Raw genomic sequence first — 20221 nt, 5'->3', positions numbered from 1 at the left:
ACCTAAAGTACCAGCCGGGCCTACGGAGCGGCACATACCGGCCGCGGGTGCCCACCCCGCGAGCCGGGGACCCGGATAGAGCGGGATCGTCTTGAAGTGGAACACAAGACTTCGGCGCCCGGCCGACCGGAAGGTTCCGACGGTCAGCCGGGGCTGTTGAAGCGCTCCTTTGCAGGGCGCGGTGCCCACCCAGGTGTCCGGAAGTCAGGACCCTGCACCCGGCAGCCATTTTACCCCTGGAGCGGGCCCTTGGCCTAGAACAGCGCTCCATATGATTTCACCCCTGCCGGCAGCTACAACCACCTTTCCCCTGGACCGGTGAGAGCAGGGAGGGTCAGTGGCAGCAAGGCGCGGGCCCTCTGGCCCTGAAGTAGTGGCCGGTAAGAGGGAGGGGGACCCTGAGACCGGGTCTGTGAGGGTGGGACGCCTGCATGACCCCTCCGTCAGGGGCAGCTAGGTGCGGACCTCCGCAGCTCCCTAGGCATTCCTCTTGTAGGAACAAGGGTGCCAATGTCCTGGAGGCCAGGAGAGAGGGAGCAGATGTCGACCTGCGGCAGCCCAGGGCCAGCCTAGGTCTAGCAGGGACAGAAGGGTCCATAGGCCCAGGTAAGGGTCAGGCACGCAGGAGACCGAGGGGGGAGGGGGGGGACGTAGGGCTGGAGAAGCCAATCTCTCACCATAGCCGTCTTCACCCTCGGTCCGTTCCAGCAGGGTCGCCCCTTCAGCTACTGGCACCGTAGTGGCAGGACGCCGGGGGAGGGACTTGGCGTGCGGGCGACCCTTGCGCTGGCGGGATGCAGGGGAGCTGGGCTGCCCTGGTCCACCTTGCCTTCTGTGGGGGAGGCAGCAGTGCGGGTGACCGGCACTGGCGCAGCTCAACCCCGGGAGAACAGAGAGGTCTAGTGCGTCTCTGTTATCCCTGATGATCTGGAACAAAAAGAAAATAAAAAAGTAAAAATCTAAAATTGAAACAAGGAGAAAGCAGCCCTGCAGAGCAGGGAGTGTCTTGCCTCCTTGGACACTAAGCAAAAACTGGCAGTCTCTCTCTCCAGGCTGAGGGTATAGCTGTGGAGGAGGGGCTTAACAGTCTTCACTTAGTGTCACGCCTCCTAGGGAGATGAGCTATACCCAAGGTCTTCTGTGTCCCCCAAGGAAACTGGGCGAGAAAAAGTCCTTAACCCTAACTTCTACAAACCTATGAATACAGAATCAACCTAATCAAACTAATATGAAAAGATGTTATTCTAAAAATCTTCATCTACTTGTATATTATAAGTTATACCAGCAAGAATTAGTCTTTATGTAGAAAACTATGATTTAAATCAAGCCTTACTGACTAGTGATTTAAATCAAATCCACCCTGCAGCTTTGTACACAAAAAAGGGTTCCATAATTTTAATAAAGACCAATTGAAAAAAAAATGATTTTTAACTCAAAATCGGTACAATGCAATAATGAAAAAAAAAATATTGCCCCCAAATGTGTACATAGTCTTTAAAGGTTGAATCTGATTGGTTGCTATGCACAACTAAGACCGTTTTCCCTTTCCACACTTTTGATAAATTTCCCCATCTGGGTGACTAAAAAAAGGCCACCTCAAAAAAATGCTCCAGCTCTTCTAGATCAACACAGCATAAGAGTTTTAGGATGAACTCAAAAAAATTCACGGACAACAGTGCATGCGTAAGTGCTTTAGCACAAGCACAGTACCTCCGTAGGCTGCCCCTGCCTCATGCACAGCATGTCAATCACCGACGTGCCACAGTGTGGGCTTCGGGTCATGCTCACATAGCATGCACTGGAGTTATTGTGACTCCAAAATGTATCCTTGCCCCACAGGGGCCACATGATTATGTGGCACGCATCAATGCAAGTAAAAGAATGACTCAACAGGCACTGGCACTAATCCAGTAAATAAAAGAGCTAGAACATGCTTGATGTGAGGTCTATAATAATAATAACAATAATATCCTTATACATAATGGCCATGCAGTCCAGGATGCTGCTGCATTCACTAGCTCTCAAGTATCACCACACTTTCATTCCGGGAATGTAAATGCACTTGCAGTCTTACTTGTACGGACAGCCAATGATGCTGAGGAGTGCGTTATTCCCCCTCCCTCCTCCTGTAGAGTTTGTCATGATCCGTCTTCTCTCTACACTTGCACACAGTTCACAAAATGGGGGGTCAGCAACCTCCGGCACACCAGCGGTTGCAAAACTACTACTCCCAGAATGCTCCATTCATTTCTATAGGAATTCTGAAAACAAGCATACAGGTGTACGCATTGGGAGTTGTTGTTTCCCGACAGCTGGAGTGCTGAAGATTGCTGATCCATATCTTATGTCAGTCTATCCCTGCGAACTGCTTGGTGTGTGTGCTCTCCCCTCTCTCTGCAACTCTGATCTGTCATGTGCAACCTCCTCCCCCTCCTTGCTGCTATCTCTAACACTAAGGCTGGGTTCACACCTGAGCGTATTCGATAAGCGCTTTTTACAGGCGTTTTTAAGGCGTATTTTGGGGCATTTTTTGTATTTTGGAAAAGAGCGTAGTACGCGCGTTTGTGTGATTAACCACAGAGGCATCCAATGAAAAACTGTGACAATACGCCCCAAAGAAGCTCCTGTACTTCTTGGGGCGTAGGGAGTTTTACAGCGCGTTCGTACGCGCTGTAAAACGCTCAGGTGAGAACCATGCCCATAGGGAAACATTGGTTTTTGCCTGTTGAGCATTTTACAGCGCGTAGGAACGCGCTGTAAAACGCTCAGGTGTGAACCCGGCCTAAATGAAGTGAAGGGGAGAGCAGAGACAGTTGCGAGGAAGCAGAGCAGTGCTCTGACTGATTTATGTCAGATTCAGCAGCATCAGCAGCTAAGTAAAGACGTTGCATACACTCTGTAGCAGCAAAATGGTGGGAAATGTTTAATGTGACTATTTAGAAAGCGGCTTACATTTTGCAGGCACAGTCATAACCATATGCTTTAAAAACAAAACGTGAATGATGTGCTCTGAGCGGATCTGCTAGTGTTAGGAGTCAACCGCCTCCCTACTCTAAGAATAGACTATCAATATTAACACCCTGGAAAAAAGCGAATTCTAAGTAAATTAAGTGAATTCCTGTTTTGGGTGGTTTGGACAAGATGTCTGAAGGAGCACAATAGACTTTATACAACTACACAGCCAATGGGGACAGGGTACACTTTAGTATTGGAACCCCTTTAAGCAGTGCATATCAAACAAACAACCAATCTAGGTAATAGTGTATGTCAAGTTATATATTCATTTCAGTGGCTGGCATGACCGATTTCGGAACCCACATCGATCCGCTGTTTGAAGCGTTCATGCAATCACTGGGCGTCGTCTCGCTTGCATCGGCGGCGCGGTATAATTACAAGTGCTCGTCCCATGCAACAAGAACTTGCAATTACATTGCGCCGCCAAGACTTCTGAGACAAGGCACAATCTTGGAGATGAAGTACTGCTCGTGTGAGTACCACCGCCTCCTCTTCAAACGCTGATCATTTCGGGTGCCGGGATCAGTCATGCCATCTGCTGAAATGTATATATGACTTGACATGTAGGTACACCAATTTGAGTATTTTTATATATATTACAGATACAATATCAGCTTACCTAAACTTTGCCTTCTCATGCACCCACACGTATTCTGGGTCTTTCAGGCTCAGGCGGGCAAGGTCTTTTACAGATTTTGTCTGTGTTGCAGAGAAGAGCATAGTCTGTCTCTTTGCTGGCAGATTCTCTATAATTGCATTCATTGTATCTGCAAAACCCATGTCCAAGATCCGGTCCGCTTCATCCAGGACTGAAACAAGAACGGAGAACATCACATTCATGCAAGAATTTCTCCAGCAAAAAGCATCTGCAGTCTTTTCTTAAAGGGGTTGTCTAATGAAGCCACTAGATGTCAACACGCCCTATGGTGAATATGGACATACATAGCTACATAGTGTGAGGATTCGCTCTGGTAGACAGGCTAGCGGACGCAGTATAGAGGCAACCACAAAGTCTTCAACTTAAACAGTTTAGTGTTTTATTCACACATAAGAAAAAACTAAAAGTGACATTTTGCAGTCTAGGTGTTTGTTCACACCATGAAAAGTCCACAGAGCAAAAACCTTCACCTGGTTTGCAGTTTCTCCACCTGTGGTCCACAGCAGGCTTTAGGGCCTGTTTCTCAGCATGCGGCTCCCAGCCCAAGTTTTCAGATCCCAAAACACCCAGGGACTGACAGCGCTCCACTGTCAGAGAGGAGTAAACCACACCCAGCTGAGACTGCTGGCTGGGTTTGATATAGGCCAGTAAAACCCGGCCTGGAGCGTGGGGACCAGCCACCCACCCAGCACTTTGGCTACTCCCAGTAAGAGCCGGCCCGGATCAGCTTACAGCCAATACTAACATAGCAACGTGTCAACCAGCACTAGCTGCCGCTGACAGTTGAAAATACCGGCTCTTACTTCACCGAGGCCAGGAACCTCGGTGACACATACCTTCCGTCAACGCCTTCCTGCAAAAGTTACATAGTTAATACGGTTGAAAAAAGACATAAGTCCATCAAGTTCAACCAAGGGATAGGTGGAGACGCGAATCCCAGAAGGAAGTGAGACTCAGATTGCTACACATTTTCATAAGCATTAATGTTATTTACTTTTAAGAATACATCTAAACCCTTTTTGAAACTGTCTACTGTTCCTGCTGTGACCACGTCCTGAGGAAGTCTATTCCACAGATTCACAGTTCTTACAGTAAAGCAGCTTTGAGGGTTCCGGAGACTGAACTTTTTCTTCTCCAGTCGGAGGCAGCGCCCCTTGTCTTTTGAGGGCATTTTACATGGAACAGTTTTTCACTGTATTTTTTGTGTGGCCCATTTATATACTTGTACAGGTTAATCATGTCCCCCCTTAGATGTCTCTTCTAATTATAGAGGGACTAATGATAACAAGTATAGACACCACGACAGCTCTCATTTGACTCGCCATCTAACATGACTGAGCTCCTGTAGGCCCATCACATGGCAAGGAAAGATTTTATCCACTGGAAGTAAACAATGAAGCCTCCTATCGAATGCAAGCAAGCAGAGATCTAGAAAACTGAGAAACTGATACAGAATGAATACTGGAAAACTTTTCATTACACAAAGAACCACATTTATTTACTGAATATCTAATACCCTTTCAACCCCTTAAAGGGAATCTATCAAGAGAAACCTCCTCATCGATCTGCCCGAATAGACACACAGCTGTTGTTCACCTGATTAAAATTCTGTTTTTCTTTTGCTGATCTGAGGCTCTGCTTTCTTAATATGCAAATTTGGCCTTCGGTGCAACGCGGGCATCACCGTTGCTCCTGTCGCACCCAAGCTCCGCTCCTTCCTGTGGCCAGCCCCGCCATGGCTGTTTTGATTGACAGGGCCAGGCAGTGGCAGATCAGTGAGGGAGGGGGCAACAAGAGCAATGGTGAGGGTCTGATTGCATCAAACAGGATGCCTGTAAGGCGTTAACTCCGTCATAATTAATGGAACAAGCACATGAACACCCGCTTTTCTCTATAGTGTTACCTGTGTGTCAAACTGGCAGATAAGAGCAGCGAGTGGCTCTGTTCTTACGAGGGGCACAAAGCTGTGCGTCTTACACTGCATACATAACTGGGCAGACCACTACTCACTCAACATCTGGAGATTACAGGCGTTAAATAAGGAGGTCTCATCCATATGCTGCAGCAAACGCCCAGGGGTACAGATTAGTATGTTTGTGCGATGGATGCGCATAGATTCTTCATTTACGTCCTAAAAAAACAATGAAAAATATACAAAAAGGACCCATTAGAATGCATGGCCTAATTTACAGAAGCAATCACACAACCGGAAAATTTAAAACTTTGTGTGACTGGGCTGAGAAAGTACAACTCCAAATCCACAAAAGTTGGGGCGCTGGGTAAAATGAAAATAAAAACTGAAAGCAGCGATTTGGAAATCCCATAGACTCTTATTTTATTCACAGTAGATGCTAAAACACAGTTCAGATGTTTAACCACTTCACATCCGGGCCATTTCCCCCTTCCTGACAGAGCCTCATTTTGCAAATCTGACATGTGTCACGTTATGTGGTAATAACTTTGGAACTCTTTCACTTATCCAAGCCCTTCTGACAAATTGTTCTTGATTAAATTAAAGGAAAATGGAGATGACATATCTAAATTTCACTTTTTGGGCAGATTTTCCATTTTAATCCATTTTTTTCTTTAACACATCGAGGGTTAACAGCCAAACAAAACTCATTATTTATTACCCTGATTCTGCGGTTTACAGAAACACCCCACATGTGGTCGTCAACTGATGTAAGGGCACACTGCAGGGCGCAGAAGAAAAGGAGCGTCGTATGGTTTTTGGAAGGCAGATTTACCGGTACCTAAACTGGTTTTTAGACACCATGTCCCATTTGAAGCCCCCCTGATACACCCTTACAGTAGAAACTCCCAAAAAGTGACCCCATTTTGGAAACTAGGGGAAAAGGTGCCAGTTTTATTGGTACTATTTGGGGGTACATATAATTTTAATTGCTCTATACATTTTTTGTGAGGCAATGTAACCAAAAAATGTCTGTTTTGGCACGGTTTTTATTTTTTACAACATTCATCTGACAGGGTAAATCATGTGCAATTTTTATAGACCAAGTAGTTACGAACGCAATGATATCAAATATCTCTACTTTCTTTGTTTGTTTGAGTTTTACGTAATATAGCCTTTTTTATTTTTTTATTTATTGTTTGTGTCTCCATTTTCTGAACGCCATTTTATTTTTTTATGCAGATCGTCTGGTGCAGGGGCTTGTTTTTTACAGTTAGAGTTTACGTTTTTATTGGTACATATGATTTTTTGATCATTTTTTTTGTTTTTATAGCGTTCATCTGAGGGGTTAGGTCATGTGACATTTTTATAGAGCAGATCATTACGGACGTGGCAATACCTAATATATATACATTTTCTTATTTAAGTTTTACACAATAATAGGATTTTTGAAACCCCAATAAATTATGTTTTAGTGTCTCCATAGTCAGAGCCATTTTGGTACTATTTTGGGGGGGCATACGCCTTTATGATTTTTTGGCACTTTTTATTTAATATTTTTTACGGTGTTCATCTGAGGGGTTAGGTTATATGATATTTTTGTAGATCTGGTTGTTACGGACGCGGCAATACCCAATATGTATACTTTTTATTTATTTATTTCAACACAATAATAGCACTTTTCAAAAAAAAAAATGATGCTTTAATGTCTCCATGTTCTGAGAGCTATAGTTTTTTTTACTTTTTGAGCGTCTTTCTTATGTAGGGGCTCATTTTTTTCGGGATGAGGTGACAGTTTTATTGGTACATATGCCATTTTGATCACTTGGAGTTGCACTTTTTGTGATGCAAGGTGACAATAATAGCTTTTTTTTAAAAAAAATTTATATGGTGTTTATCGGACGGGGTGGATCATGTGATATATTTATAGAGCCGGTCGTTATGGATGCGGCAATACCAAATATGTCTATTTTATTTTATTTTTTCTATTTAAAAAAATATATAAATTAATTACTTAATTGGGGGATTTATTTTTATTTTTTTTACAAAACACTTTATTTTTTTTATTTTACATTTACATTTTGTGTCCCCATAAGGTCATACAAGACCTCTAGGGCAGTGTTTCCCAACCAGTGTGCCTCCAGCTGTTGCAAAACTACCACTCCCAGCATGCCCGGACAGCCTTTGGCTGTGCGGGCATGCTGGGAGTTGTAGTTTTGCAACAGCTGGAGGCACACTGGTTGGGAAACACTGCTCTAGGGGACATTTAACTTCACTTTTTTTTTTTTCCACACTATTGATTTCTCCTGTAACTGGGGCTGACATAGTAGCCCCAGTTACACAGGAGTAATACACCCCCCAGAGAGGCTGTACAGCGCAATACAGCGTCAGAGCAGGGCTGATCGAGGTCTGTAGAAGACCCAACAGCTCCTGCACTCTCCCGGCCCCGGTAGCGCTTCCTTCTCTGTATACACAGCGCTCGGTGAGCGCTGTGTATGCAGCGATTTACAAGGCAGGGACACCTGGGAGCTGTCTCTGCCTTCTCTCTGGGGTGCCCTGCTGTCACTGGCAGCTGACTACCCGCTCTGCAGCTGCACGATTAGCATGCAGCCGCCATCTCTGAATGGACGTTCCACCCATGGGACGTTTATATCCTATGGGCAGATGTGAAGTGGTTAATGTGAGATATTTTACCATTTCATGAAAAAAATAAAACTCATTTAGAATTTGATGACAGCAATGCATTTCAAAAACAACGGTGTAGCATCCTCTCTTCTTTTAACAACAGTCTGTAAACATCGGGGTGAGGAGACCAATTGCTGGAGTTTTGGGAGAGAAATGTTGTCCCCTTGTCTGATGTAGGGTCCTGCTCATAGACTTGGGTCTTCTTTGCCGGACTTTTCGTTTCATGATGCGCCAAATGTTTTCTATTGGTGAAAGGTCTGGGCTGCAGACAGGTCAATTCAGCACCCAGACTCTTCTTCTGAGAAGCCATGCTGTTGTGATGGACGCAGTGTGTGGTTTAGCATGGTCTTGCTGAAATATGCAAAGCCTTCCCTGACAGAGACATTGTCTGGATGGGAACATATACGTTGTTCTAAAACCCCTATATACTGTTCAGCATTTACAATGCCTTTCCAGATGTGTAAGCTTCCCACGGCATAGGCAATAATGCAACCCCATACCATCAGAAATGCAGGCTTTTGAACTGTGCACTGATAGGCTAGATGGTCCCTCTCCCCTTGAGTCCAGAGACCAAGGCGTCCTCGTTTTCCAAAAAGAATTTCACATTTTGATTCATCTGACCACAGAGCAGTTTTCCATTTTGCCTCAGTCCATTTTAAATTAGCTTTGGCCAAGAGAAGACAGAGGCGTTTCTGGATCGCGTTCACATATGGCTTCAGCTTTGCACTGTACAGCTCTAACCCGCATTAGTGGATTGCACACCGTTCACAGACACTGGTTTCTGGAAGTGTTCCTGAGCCCATCCAGTGAATCCCAGTACAGAATCATGGCCATTTTTATTGCAGTGCTGCCTGGGGGCCGGTTGATCACAAGCATCCAGTATTGCCCGTCGGCCTTGTCCCTTGCGCACATGGATTTCTCCAGATTCTCTTTTTATATTTTGTACCGTAGGTGGTGGGATATTCAAAGTATTTGCAATCTCACATTTTTCTGAAAGGGGAGCTCCTGGATACGATGAAGAGAACGTTGTCTAGGGCGAACAGCGTGTGGATGGCGTTATCTTGTTTGAACACCACATCATAATTGAAACAAAATAAACCGTAGAGCCGATTCCACAATATCCTGGATATACCGAAGGCTCAATTTCCATCACAAAATACCAGACGGGAACGGCCATTGCAACTAATGGCGGCCCACACCATGACACATGGTGCTGATCCTGTGTGCACTATGTGTGATGGCTGTAGGCCCTCTAAAGTCCACCTGTGAACTCTGATCTCTGATGCATGGATGGAGATGGAACTCCTATGTACAGAAGCCAAAAAACACCCGTCCTTTTCCACACCATGCCCCCTTTTTTTTTTTTTTTTTAGACCTGGCGTGAGCGGGTAGAAGTTGCAGATTGCTAATATAGGCATATTTCTGGTAAATAAATGACCCTCTCTAACTGATCAGTGGGGGTCCAACACATTGGACCCCCGTCGATCAGCTTTTTGAGAAGGCACCAGCGCTCCTGTGAGCGCCACAGATTGTATAGCAGCTGTGTTTTGTATCACAGCTTAGCCCCATTCACTTTGATGAGACTGAGCGGCACCGAGGCCATGTGACCAATGAACTTGACATTACTGGCCTAGAATAAATTGCAAGAAGGTTGCGGCACTTAGCGGACCGCCGGTGCCTTCTCAAACAGATGATCAGATGCCGATGACCGATCCAGAGGATAAGTTAACAGTTAAAGAGAGTCAGAAAACCCCTTTAATGATATCAATAGAAAATACAACTCACCTTTCCTCCAATGATAAGTCCTGCAGAAAACTCATGTTTCCGGCCCACCTTCCTGAGGACTTCAAAGGTTTGATAAGCCAGTTCTCTAGTGGGAGAGATTATAAGGACACCGAGTCCATCATCTGCTGTCCATTGCTGCCTATACAGGCATTCAAGTGCCTGCAGGAGACAAGAAAGTAACACATAGCAACACATCAAGCAGGAGCGATCTGTGCTAAAACAGCAAATTCAAGCCATCAATAAGCCGTGGACAGGACATGTTGTGAACCATTGAAGTTAAAGGACTATTCCCATCTGGACATTTATTTCATATCTACAGGATAGGTACAGGTCCCACCTCTGGTACCAGCTCCTATATCGAGAATGGGGCCCCGTCAGGTGCTGCAGGTGCTGCTATTTCCAGAAGTCCCATAGCAGTGAATGGACAGAGCTGTGCAGGTGCAACTTCTCTCCATTTCAGGCGGTGTGCGGCCGGGTCCCAATCTTGAGACAGGAGCAGGTACTAGAAGTGGGAGCCACATCTAGTGAGCATTTATGGCAAACGGTGTAGAGATGTCATAAATGCGCAGAGCATAAAAACCTTAATACGAGAGTTTAGTGTAACTATATCCGGCTAACACACAAAATGAAAAGGCTCCATGATCAAGAAGAGATTGGCATCGATCAATATAATCATTTTGCATCTGGAGGCTGGAAAGAGGCCGATGTCAAATGGTCATACCAGAGACCAAACCACCACCATCCCCTGTCAGAGGGTTTGTCTTAGGGAGGTAAGGATCTGTAAGTGGCTTCCATTGTGGCCACCCTAATCAGTCTGTGTGTGACACGGTCAGCCAGTCATCCGAATATCCACTATGTAATGCTACATTTCCTCTATAGCTGTCATTTGGCTACATAAGGATTTATCCAAGCATTACCATAGTTTAAAAAAAAACAATAAAAAAAAACAAAAAAAAAACTGCGGCTTAAAAAGAAAATTGTGTGTGAAACCATCCTTAAAAAGGTGTTACCCAGGATTGACGTGATTTTTAAACAGCACCCTCTACCTGCCAGGCCTGGAAAGTCAAGCATACTTACCTACTCCCTGCCACAAGGTTCCAGCTCGGTGGGTCCCAGGATCTCTTCACTGCACTTCGGCCCCTTCATGTAAGCACCTGGCATGGGCTGCTGCCAGTGACTGGTGCCCAAGTGGCACCTCACAGGTGAGTCAGGGGCCGTCTGGGGATACATCACCACTGAGGCCAGTCATTGGCTGCAGCGGTTCATGTGATCCCATCGCAGTCTAAATGGAGGGACCAAAGAACAGAGAAGACAGCCTGAGACACACAGCATAAGGGGCGAGGTATGTAGGTATCTTTCCCTTCACAAGTCTATAGGGAAGGGGTTGGTCTTTAAAAACATGTCAATCCTGGGAAATCCCTCTAAAGAAGTCTTCTGAAAGTTAAATACTGATGACCCATCTTGAGGATAGGTCATCAATAATATACTCCCAGAAAATCCCTTTAAGTTAACAACCATGATGCCAAATTCCAATCAGCTACAGAACGACCTTAAAGGGAACCTGTCACGCTGAACACGGTGTCTGAGCTGCAGGTTACAGAGCAGGAGGAGCTGAGCAGATTGATATATAGCTTTATGGGAGAAGATTTTGTAAACTGTGTATTTTATTTAATTTAATTTATATTCCTGCTCATTCTGGGCTTTGAGGTCCAGGAGACGGTCCTATCAGTGATTGACAGCCTTCCCTATATAGCTGTGTATACAGAGAGAGCTGTCAATCACTGATAGGACCGCCTCCATGATTAGCAGGAATATAAATGAATGAAATACAAGTTATACTGAATTCTTTCCCATAAAACTATATATAAATCTGCTCAGCTCCTCCTGCTCTATAACCTGCTGCCTGCAGAATACGCTGCATTTTTGTGGTGACAGGTTCCCTTTAAACTATGAGAAGTTCACAATGTTCAAACGGGAGTCTGACTCTAAGACCCTTCACTATGGCTGTGATCACTACACAATGAGAAATCGGAAAACAGCGACTTACAGGAATAATAAATGCCAGGGTCTTTCCTGATCCAGTTTTAGCAGCTCCGAGAACATCCTTCCCTTGTAATGCCAGGCCGATGGTCTGCTTCTGTATCTCGGTGGGTAACCGGTACTGAGCTTCAACCAAACCTGCAACCAAACCAAGTCAGCCAATGAAAACCTTTGAACGCTCGAGGGTCTATACACACTAATTTTATCTGGTCAAAAACAAAGGCCATAGAAATTTCTGCAGTTTTTTCCATATCACGTGTTATTTAGGCCATTTTTCCCGTATAGTTAAGAGGATAAAAAAAAAAAAAAGTCATTCCTTCAACATACTGGTCTTAAAAAAATAAATAAAATAAAAAACACACTTAAAAAGTTCAGCAATTTGAAAGATTATGGTGTACATCGTCATTACTGCAGTGGGGAGGATCGCTGGGAGCAGCGGGGATGAAATGGGCGACAGTTTCTGTTTTTTAATAAAGACCTGATAAAAAGTTTAAGACCACTTGACAAATAGCAAAAAATCATATTTAGCATGGCTGGATCTTAACAAGGTTCCAAGTAGAGCTTCAACAGGCAACAAGAAGAAATGGGAGTGAGACAAAACATTTTTGGAGCATTCAATTTAATGAAAACAACGAATAAACTGAAACAGGCTGTTTTTCAGCTGATCAAAAGTTTAGGACCACACCTCCAAAAAAAAACTAAACCCCCCAAAACAGAAATCCAACTTCCAAACATGAACTCAGTAATGAGTAGCTCCGCCGTTATTGTTTATCACTTCCAAAATTCGTTTCGGCATGCTTGATGCAAGCATTTCCATGAGGTGAGTGGGAACATTTCTCCAAGTGGTGAAGACGGCCGCACGAAGGCCATCTACTGTCTGGAACTGTTGTCCATTTTTGTAAACTTCCCTTGCCATACATCCCCAAAGGTTCTCAATTGGATTTAGATCAGGGGAACACGCAGGATGGGCCAAAAGAGTGGTGTTATTCTCCTGGAAGAAGTCCCTTGTCCTGTGGGCATTGTGTACTGTAGCCTTGTCCTGTTGAAAAACCCAGTCGTTACCACACAGACGAGGGCCCTCAGTCATGAGGAATGCTCTCTGCAACATCTGGACATCGCCAGCGGCCGTTTGCTGCCCCTGCACTTCCTGAAGCTCCATTGTTCCACTGAAGGAAAAAGCACCCCAGACCATTATGGCGCCCCCTCCACTGTGGCGCGTAGAAAACATCTCAGGTGGGATCTGCTTGTCATGCCAGTAACGTTGGAAACCATCAGGACCATCAAGGTTACATTTTTTCTCATCAGAGAATAAAACTTTCTTCCACCTCTGAATGTCCCATGTTTGGTGCTCTCTTGCAAAGTCCAAACGAGCAGTTCTGTGGCGTTTAAGGAGACGAGGTCTTTGAAGACATTTTTTGTTTTTGAAGCCCTTCAGTCTCAGATGCCGTCTGATGGTTATGGGGCTGCAGTCAGCACCAGTAAGGGCCTTAATTTGGGTCGAGGATCGTCCAGTGTCTTGACGGACAGCCAATTGGATCCTCCGGCTCTTGACTTTTTTGTTCCATAACCCTCAGGATCATTTAAGAAATTCCAAATGACTGTCTTACTGCGTCCCACCTCAGCAGCGATGGCGCACTGTGAGAGACCCTGCTTATGCAGTTCAACAACCCGACCACGTTCAAAAAGGGAGAGTTTTTTTGCCTTTGCCATCACAACGTGTGACTACCTGACAGAAAATACAATGAATCCACATCTTTGCACAGATTTGGCCTTTTAAAAGGCATGTGGTCCTAAACTTTCGATCAGCTGAAAAACATGTTTTGTCTCACTCCCATTTCTTCTTGTTGCCTGTTGAAGCTCTACTTGGAACCTTGTTAAGATCCACCCATGCTAAATAGGATTTTTTGCCATTTTTCAAGTGGTCTTAAACTTTTGATCAGGACTGTATATTGGATAATTCCTTTAAATCAAGGTCAGATCTTTGGACTACAACAACGTGGCAGCAGAGCTAGTGCTGCGCTATGCTACACGTCATAGTTAATGGCAGGGTTGCCAGGTATCGATTCAATATCGGGATTTGCTTTTTACCGATACTAGGCTGCACTACTGCACAGCCTAGTATCACAGAACATGGATCGCGCTGCTCTCAGCGCGCGCCATGTTCCCTCAGCAGCACAGGTGAGAAGGAAGCAGTGTCTCCCCCTCCCCCCTGTGCTGCTGCTGTCACCAATGAGAGGTGGGAGGACAAGAGGAGGGGGAGGGGCTGTGGCCACTGCGCCACCAATGAAAATAACTAACGTTTAATACAGATACAGGAAGCGGGTGCCGTCAGCAGAATCACATAGCCAGCACCCAACCTCTATGACAGGGAGCTGCGATCAGCGGCAGTTAACCCTTGAGGTGCAGCACCTTAGGGGGTTAACTGCCACTGATGGCAGCTCCTTTCCTAATTTTACATATGAAATATATAAACATTACATATCGCCACACCCGAAAAGTCCAAACTATTAAAATATTTTTTTAAATCTCCTATGCAGTGAACGCCGTAACAGAAGAGAAAATAAATAAAAACTGCGCAATTCGACATTTTTTTTTTTATTCACCCAGTTTCCCCAAAAAATAGGATCGGACTGTTCGATTATGGGCCATACGTTCCATAAAATGTGGAATGCACGCGGCTTTTTTGGCGTTTTCTTTTTTTCCGAGTGGTATCGAGTATCGCAATACTTTTTTATGGTATCGAAATCGAATCAAAATTTTGGTATGGTGACAACCCCAGTCAATGGTCGACCATGCAGCCTCCAGAGACCCAGAAGACACAGCACGTCCCTAGTGCCGCTGCCACTTTGTTCCAGCCATCACCAGGATCGATGGGACAGAACCACAACGTGCCATCAGTGCGGACAAATGTCCATTTAATCCATACAAGAAAATTAGGTTTTGTTGGTAAAATCTAAACAACTAAAAAAGAAAACTAATGGAACGCAAAAAATACAAGCAGTATGTAAAACGCCAACGACCCCATCATGCCTGTGGGGGCCCCTGACTGATGACTTTTTTTTTTGCGCATGTTAACATCTATGAAACCTTCTACTGTACTCACCTCTCAGGGTCTTTTTCGACAAAGGGAAATCTGAAAATTTAACTATTTCACTGGCGTTAATCTAAGAAAAAAAAAAAAAAATAGGTGTTTAAATCTTTTAGAAATAAAAAAAAAAAAAAGGAACATTACTGCTGCAGTTCTTATTATGCCCCAGCTCTGAAGAAAAGAGCCTACATGCTACAGGTTCAGTGAGCGTGTGAGGATCACGGCTGCTTACACACACGGCAAAGAATGGATAGGGCACATCTAGAATTAAGCAATCGGCGTCGCCCCTTCTCTGCCCGTCAACATCTCTGAACACGGAACATTTTTATTACATCCCAAACACTCTCAACAGCTGCCGGATGAGCACTCCGAGATCTCTCCTGGCTCTGACTCAATGGGGAACAATGTGCCTGGTTCCGGGGCGATGACATAACAGCCAGCCGATCAGCAGGGGTGACAGGTGTCGGACCCCCGATGATCTGATATTGACCGCCTATCCCTAGGAAAGGCAATCAATATCACGGTGTGGACAACCCCTTTAAGAGTCCAGATCTGGAACACAATGCATGGAAGCTATACGGTATATCAGTCTGCCCAATGTTCTGTCATTTCCGGACTGCAGATTGGCAGAGCCCTGAAACACTGTAACAAAGTCAGCAGCTGTGTGAAGAGGACACATTCAAGATCAGATCTCAATGTACGGACAGCAGACGCAGGTTTTGATTCGGAAAATTATGAGAAAGTAGAAAACCACAGCATATTAAAAAGTCATTTTTTTCCATCATACAGTTAAGGGCCTCTTTAACCCCTTCAGCCACCCGTACGTCACAGCGGCTGAGCGCTTGTAAGAAGCGGGATGCTGTGGTAAGCCTGCTCCATACGCGGCGGGTCCCATCTGTATTAGGACACTTTCACACTAGCGTTTTTCTTTTCCGGCATTGAGTTCCGTCCTAGGGGCTCAAATCCGGAAAAGAACTGATCAGTTTTATCCCCATGCATTCTGAATGGAGAGAAATCCGTTCAGGACGCATCAGTTCAGTCCCTCTTACATTTTTTGGACGGAGAAAATACCGCAGCAGTTTTCTCTCTAGCAAAAAATACTGATCACTTGCTGGAATGGCAATAATTTCCATTGAAATGTATAAGTGTCGGATCCAGCATTAAGTGTTCCGGCAAAACGGACCCGGCTTTAATAATGCAAAAAAATTAATACCTGATCCGTTTTTTTCCAGATGAGACAGATCTGGTATTTCAATGCATTTGGCAGACGGATCCGTTTGACAAATGTCATCTGTTTGCGTCCGGATTGCCAGATCCGGGAATCCTCTGCCTCAAGTGTAAAAGTACCCTAGGCAACATGCACACGAATGTTGTTTGTATGTATACATATACGTGTCCGTTCCGTTTTTTTTTGCGGACAGGATGTGGACCCATTAATTTCAACGGGTCCGCAAAAAAATGCTGACAGCACACCGTGTGCTTTCCGCATCAGTATGTCCGTTCCGTAGCCCCACAAAAAAATATAACATGTCCCATTCTTGTCCGTTTTAGGCATTGTTACAATGGATCCACAAAAAAAAAAACACCTACGGTCGTGTGCATGTAGCCTAATACAGCAGGCACCGGGCCACAATAACGGGTAACTGCGATCACGCCAAAAGCTGTAATATAACCCCTCAGATGCCACATTCAACAGCAATCGTGGGTGGTATCTGTGAGGTTAGGCAGCCATCAATCAGGCTTAGATCGGTTATCTGACAGCCTGGATGCTGCTGGAGGCCCCCAGGCATGTCATGGTAACCTCCCTGCTGAGCTGTGCACGAGGCACAGGGAGCGCGTCAGAATGCCATCCACCCTAAGGGGCTGGCGGACACGTGTGGTGCAGGGACAGACACTTCCCTCATTCTATAACCATTGGTCGGCTTTTACTTTGCACCAGAATTGTAGCTTCTTAACAACCCCCCTTTCCTGCCAAGCCCTGCCCCCTTGGTGAACAGATCCAAACAGTGTAGAAACCCTAAAAGCACCAATTTGCGCCACTTTTTAGACAGATTTTTGACATTAGTAAATATGGTCCTTTTCAATTCCCCACAATTGTCAGGATATTAGCTTGCGGTCAGTGAATGAGAATGTTATTGTTTACAGGCTAGACAACCCGTCACATGATACAGCTGGACCCACTTCTCCTCTGAGAGTAGGACTGGCTAGGTTTGCTGTTTCTGAAGGTAAAGACGTGTGTTCATTCACTGACAGCAAGTATCCTGAAACCGATGAGACACTGACCTGCAGAGACAGTGAGGGCTCAGAGCCTTACCTCCCCGTAGCGCCGCACCAGGTGGCCGATGCTGTCCCTCTCTATCTGCCACTCCGGCCTCCTGTTCTGCTTCCTGCGGAACTTGCACTTCTCCTTCTTCCTGGTGTACTTCTTCTTCCAGCGCTCGAAGTTCTTCACCGGGTCATTCCTGTCATTGATGAGCGGCTTCTTCTTCCCGTCACTCGGCTCCCCCATCATCCGCACTCGGCACGGAGCTCGGCCACCCACTGCTTCCGGGACACACGTGTGCCGGGCGCTCACTGATGACGTCATTCAACAAGCTTTACTCGCACACGGACAGTGACGTTCTGGCCGGGGCTGAGCTGTGGAACGCACCAGAGAACCAGCTGTGATAGGGAATACCACAGAGGACAGAGCCAGTGTAGTAATTACAGGGACAGCCAGTGTAGTAATTACAGGGACAGCCAGAGCCCTATTCTTCAAATCTGACACTTGTCACTTTATATGGTACCGCTGGAATGCGTTTACTTATCCAAGCCATTCAGAGACATCGTACTTCATGTTGGTGGTCACTATGAGTCGACATGTTTTTTCTTTACGTATAAAAATCCCAAATTTACCAAAAATTTGGAAAAATGTTCAATTTTCTAAATTAGAATTTTTCTGCTTTTAAAGGGTTTCTGTCACCCCACAAAACTCATTTATTTTTTTTTGGGATAGTTAGATTGCTCATAGTGCGATATAGGAGAATATAATAGTCTTACTTACTTTCATGTGGCCGATTCTTTATAAAACGAAGTTTTATAATATGTAAATGAGGGCTCTACCAGCAAGTAGGGCGTCTACTTGCTGGTAGCCGCAGCAGCAATCCGCCCCCTCGCCGTGTTGATTGACAGGGCCAGCCGTGATCTCCTCCTCCGGCCGGCCCTGTCAGTAATTCAAAAATCGCGCGCCTCTGGTCATTCGGCGCAGGCGCTCTGAGATGAGGAGGCTCGTCTCCTCAGTGCGCCTGCGCCGATGACATCACCGAAAGAGAAGACGTCATCGGCGCAGGCGCACTGAGGGAGTGCTGAGGAGACGAGCCTCCTCATCTCAGAGCGCCTGCGCCGAATGACCAGAGGCGCGCGATTTTTGAATTACTGACAGGGCCGGCCGGAGGATGAGATCACGGCTGGCCCTGTCAATCAACACGGCGAGGGGGCGGATTGCTGCTGCGGCTACCAGCAAGTAGACGCCCTACTTGCTGGTAGAGCCCTCATTTACATATTATAAAACTTCGTTTTATAAAGAATCGGCCGCATGAAAGTAAGTAAGACTATTATATTCTCCTATATCGCCCTATAAGGAATCTAACTATCCCAACAAAAAAAAAATGAGTTTTGTGGGGTGACAGAAACCCTTTAAAGGGAATCTGTCATCAGGTTTTAGCATATTAAGCTGTTACAATTGCAATTGCAATGTTCAATAAACTACTGGTACCTTCTTTCCAGGGTCTTCTTTCTTTTTTTATGTCATTTAGATAAAAAAGTGATTTTTCAGATATGCTAATGAACCTTCAAGGTGCCCAGAGGGGCGTTATTCCTCTCCTCTAGAGCCCAGTAACGCCCCCTGCAGTGCCCAGCACGCCTCCTCATAAATTTCCTCCCCCAGCCGAGCTGAACGGCGGCGCCCCCCTCCGCTACGTCATATTATTTAACATACGAACCTTGCTTCATCCTTTCTTGCGCATGAAATCTCGCGCAGCCGCAGTATCGCCGACTGCCTGCGCCTGTCCTATCCTACGGCTCCTGAGGGCCACAGCCTCAATAGTGTCACTGTGCATTAGCATAACCGAAAAATCGCTGGAAAGAAGGTAGTTTATTGAACATTGCAATGGTAACAGCTTAATATGCTAAAACCTGATGACAGATTCCCTTTAAAGGGCTTGTCCCACGAAAACTATTCTACGATTTTCAAACCAGCAGCTGGATCTGATCACTTTTGTAATTGCATGTAATTAAAAATGAGATGAGTGGGCACTCATATATCTGGACACACACAGGATCAATGTAGCATCACTAAATATATTTATTATGTGGATGCAGATATCAAAGGGAATAAATACAAGTGAATCCGTGTACTATATAACAAGTCCGAAATATATAATATAAAATATATATAAAAATATACACCACAATATCAAATATAAAATATTAATAATCCTGCCACTCTAATAATGAGCTGGATGGGGTAGCTGCTAGACAACGGATAATATAGCTTAAATGAAATTCCTGTCTCTACTTATAGCAAATAACTGTACCTCATAAATAGCAATATGGAAATTGAGGTTAGTGACTGCAAACACAAATCTATGAACTGTGAATCAAAAAAGTCCAAATCCGGTACAGTCTGTATATTCCAGTGCAAAGTGGTAAAATTGTGCAAATTAGCCGCAGACCTGCTGCTTAGCTTCGGGAGCGAGGATCTGTGTTCAGCCTAGTTCCCAGGGCGGCTTTTGCTGGCTGGGAGGCTCCCTGCTCCTAGGTCTGCCTTGAGCGCCGAGCTGATTACTCGGTGCTCGACTTGTTTGTCTGTCGGTCATGTGACGCTGGCCACGTCACATGACCCTCACTCCCCACTATAAATACAGGCAACCTGCTGGCCACAGGTTGCCTGTGATTTTGGTCCCTTAGGCTGTGTATTATTATTATTGTTATTTAGCTTACCTTTGATTTGACCCTTTGATCTGCTTCCTGACACCTCTTCTGCCTGCTCCCTGAACCT

The 20221-nt window shown here is 45.2% G+C and overlaps 1 protein-coding gene across 1 annotated transcript in view; it reads right to left on the bottom strand.

Annotated features, from left to right (window-relative positions):
- DDX10 (DEAD-box helicase 10) overlaps positions 1-17759 on the bottom strand; it is a 207786-nt gene extending 190027 nt beyond the window's left edge. The window contains exons 1-6 of the mRNA XM_040426259.1: positions 17498-17759; positions 15199-15259; positions 12103-12233; positions 10056-10214; positions 5684-5804; positions 3635-3824 (exon numbers count right to left, since the gene is read on the bottom strand). Of these exons, the coding sequence (XP_040282193.1) occupies positions 3635-3824; positions 5684-5804; positions 10056-10214; positions 12103-12233; positions 15199-15259; positions 17498-17695 (860 nt within the window). The 5' untranslated portion in view covers positions 17696-17759. The remainder of the gene's footprint in view (positions 1-3634; positions 3825-5683; positions 5805-10055; positions 10215-12102; positions 12234-15198; positions 15260-17497) is intronic.
- Between the last annotated feature and the right edge of the window lie 2462 nt (positions 17760-20221).

Source organism: Bufo bufo, chromosome 3, assembly GCF_905171765.1.
Source record: "Bufo bufo chromosome 3, aBufBuf1.1, whole genome shotgun sequence".
NCBI classification, from domain to species: Eukaryota; Metazoa; Chordata; class Amphibia; order Anura; family Bufonidae; genus Bufo; species Bufo bufo.
This window is presented reverse-complemented; position numbering and strand designations above follow the sequence as displayed.